This window comes from Otolemur garnettii, unplaced genomic scaffold (assembly GCF_000181295.1).
Source record: "Otolemur garnettii isolate 467f Iridium unplaced genomic scaffold, OtoGar3 scaffold00044, whole genome shotgun sequence".
Classification (NCBI taxonomy): Eukaryota; Metazoa; Chordata; class Mammalia; order Primates; family Galagidae; genus Otolemur; species Otolemur garnettii.
The window spans coordinates 5,614,270-5,617,123 of NW_003852439.1; the positions used below are offsets into that span (position 1 = coordinate 5,614,270).

Here is a 2,854-nt window from a genome sequence, read left to right on the forward strand (position 1 = left end):
CCCAGGGGGATAGCTTGAGGCTCTGTCTCAAACAAAAAAAAAGAAGAAAAACAGCCATGCACTGTGGTAGGTGCCTGTAGTTCCAGCTACTTGGGAGGCTGAGGCAAGAGGATCACTTGAGCCCAAGAGTTTGAGATTGCTGTGAGCTATGACAGCACTCTACCAAGGATGAAAAAGTAAAACTCTGTCTCAAAAACAAAACAAAAAACCCACGAAAAAATAAAATTCCAAACAAAAAACACAGCACAGAATCAAAAGATCATTTATGTGAGAAGTCTTTTTATTGGAGTACTTCCCCTGATTGCTCTATGAATGAAGATTCCAGAGTAACCATGTCACTATTTTATTTTCACAATGTTTTTTTCCCTCCATCTCCTTTGAAATTAAACACATTGTTTGTAAATATATCCTTCTACATTGAAACTACTTCCCAACCCACAAAGATCCCACTTACCATTAACTTATGTAACAAAAATCCACCTTTCATCAGCAGTTAAAAGAGAAACTTAAGGTTCTCAAATTTCTCAAATGACTTTCTATCAAGTTACCAAAAGAAAATAATCAATGCTTTTTTTTTTTTTTTTTGAGAGACAGCGTCTCAGTTTGTCACCCTCGGTAGACTGCTGTGGCATCACAGCTCACAGCAACCTCCAGCTCTTGGGGTTAGGTGATTCTCTTGCCTCAGCCTCCCGAGTAGTTGAGACTACAGGCGCCCACCACAAGGCCCGGCTATTATAATCAATACTTTTTAAAGCAATAAAAATATCTATTTTCCAAAAAAGTATTTACAAACTGAAATTCAAATTCTATACTGCTATCAATTATACAAGAGCATAGAAAGGCTTAGGAAATGTTTCTTACAAAATATTTATGATCAAGAAAATACTGCTTGCCTTTAAATAAATAGAAGTGGCAGAAAAATAAATATGCTTAAACTTGGCCATTTTCACAAGTAAACAAAAAAGTACACATAAGGAACAAAGCGAAAATATGCTTGAGCTTCAAAATGACTCGAGCAGTGCTTGCACAAATTTGTTACATAGTGAGGGTGTCTTGGACTACCTCTCTCAGTGTTTAGTTATAAAAATACAAAAAGAGGCTTGGAGAGAAGGATTTCACCAAGCTGAATCCATGATATGCACAGCCATTAAAAAGAGACTGCAGTAGTAACTTCAGCCCATTGATAGCAAAACCATTCCAACAAATAATCTTAAAAGAAGTTATTTTTCCTCTTTGGACTTGATCTAAATGCTTCAAATGAGCAGTTCCAGTTCCAGCAGGATGCTTGAGAGCCAAAATGTAAAATACTACATTATGTGTTTTATACAAGCCCAAGCCCACCTGCAGTCAAGGGGAATTACATTTAGCTAGACCTCAATTTTTCTTTTAAATCCACTTTTATATTGCACAAGTATATTATTTGTCTCAATCTGTTTCCCTAAATCCTCTCTCTCTCCCCTACTGGCTTTTATTTGTCTTGAACCTGTTTCCCTAAATCCTCTATCTCTTCCCTAGTGGCTTTTGTCTCCGAAGTCCCTAGAGACAGCACCAAAACTCAGTGTCCCAGACCAGGTCCGGTCATTTCTCTACTTTCTACCCAACTTTCTCCGCACCCCACTGAAATCCCAACACACAAAGACTATTACAGCAGAAGGTAAACAAACACACACAATCTAGTTAAAGTTTTTACATAGAGGATTTACCCTAGAGGATTTTTCACTGAAAGATCAATAAAGTCCTAAGACTAGCCTCTAACACAAATCTTTTTTTTTTTTTTGCAATTTTTGGCTGGAGCTGGGCTTGAACCCACCACCTCTGGCATATGGGGCCGGCGCCCTACTCCTCTGAGCCACAGGCACCACCCTACAAATCTATGTTAAAAGGCAATCTGTTAAAACAGGCTGTTGCCCATATTAGAAATTTCACAATTATGTCAAAAATTTATAATACACAAAAAGGTACACATTAAATAGTCTTCAAATTTATCATCAACCCCACTGTAAAATATTGCACATGATATTCAGTCTTTTCATTTTGTCTATCAGAGAAACAAAAAAGAAAAACCTATTTCTGTTCATACACTAGATTAAGTCTAACTTGCACGTATAATGCCGGAGGCACATTAATTAAACTGCAATACTCAATGAGTATTGCAGTTTAATTTAAACAAGGCCCAAACAGCAGGAATCAGGTGCTGAAGGGAACCATGTGGAAGAACGTCATCTCAGTCACAAATCTTCGAATTCACAGGGACTGGTCTGGCATGTACAATACAGGTGGGGAGCCCATGCTACTTGAAGGACTTCGGAAGTGTGCATCAAAGGAGCTTGGTGTAATCCCAATCACAGTATCATTCTGGGGCACTTCACCTTTTAAAAAATCATCATCTTCATCTTCTATCATCTCCTGTATAAAGAAGAGAAATCATCAGTAAGATCAGAAATGGAGATTAAAAAGTTTTCAAGAATTCCTTTCCTTAGAAACATGCTACTTCTGTAAAGATAATAGTGAAGGATGCTTGGTGCCTGTAGCTCAGTGGTTAGGGTGCTAAGCCTTGTAAACCAGAGCTGGCGGGTTTGAATCCAGCCCAGGCCTGCCAAACAACAATAACAACTATAAACAACAAATTGCTGGGCAATGTGGCAGGCACCTGTCGTCCCAGCTACTTGGAAGGCTGAGGCAAGAGAATCGCTTAAGCTCAAGAGTTTGAGGTTACTGTGAGCTGTGTTGCCAGGGCACTCTACCCCAGGGGACAACTTGAGACTCTGTCGCAAAAAATAAAAAAAATTCAGTGCTAAATGGGTGGCTCAGCGTCTGGCATCAGCCACCAACACTAAGGCTGGCAGGTTTGAAC

General features: G+C 39.1%; 1 protein-coding gene across 3 annotated transcripts in view; it reads right to left on the bottom strand.

The window, feature by feature from the left end:
* Window positions 1-2,155: 2,155 nt before the first annotated feature.
* Window positions 2,156-2,854, bottom strand: part of RRN3 (RRN3 homolog, RNA polymerase I transcription factor) — a 54,868-nt gene continuing 54,169 nt past the window's right edge. For all 3 annotated transcript variants that reach the window (XM_023513816.1, XM_023513815.1, XM_012805749.2), the window contains one exon: window positions 2,156-2,406. In XM_023513816.1, the coding sequence (XP_023369584.1) occupies window positions 2,245-2,406 (162 nt within the window). In that variant the 3' untranslated portion in view covers window positions 2,156-2,244. The remainder of the gene's footprint in view (window positions 2,407-2,854) is intronic.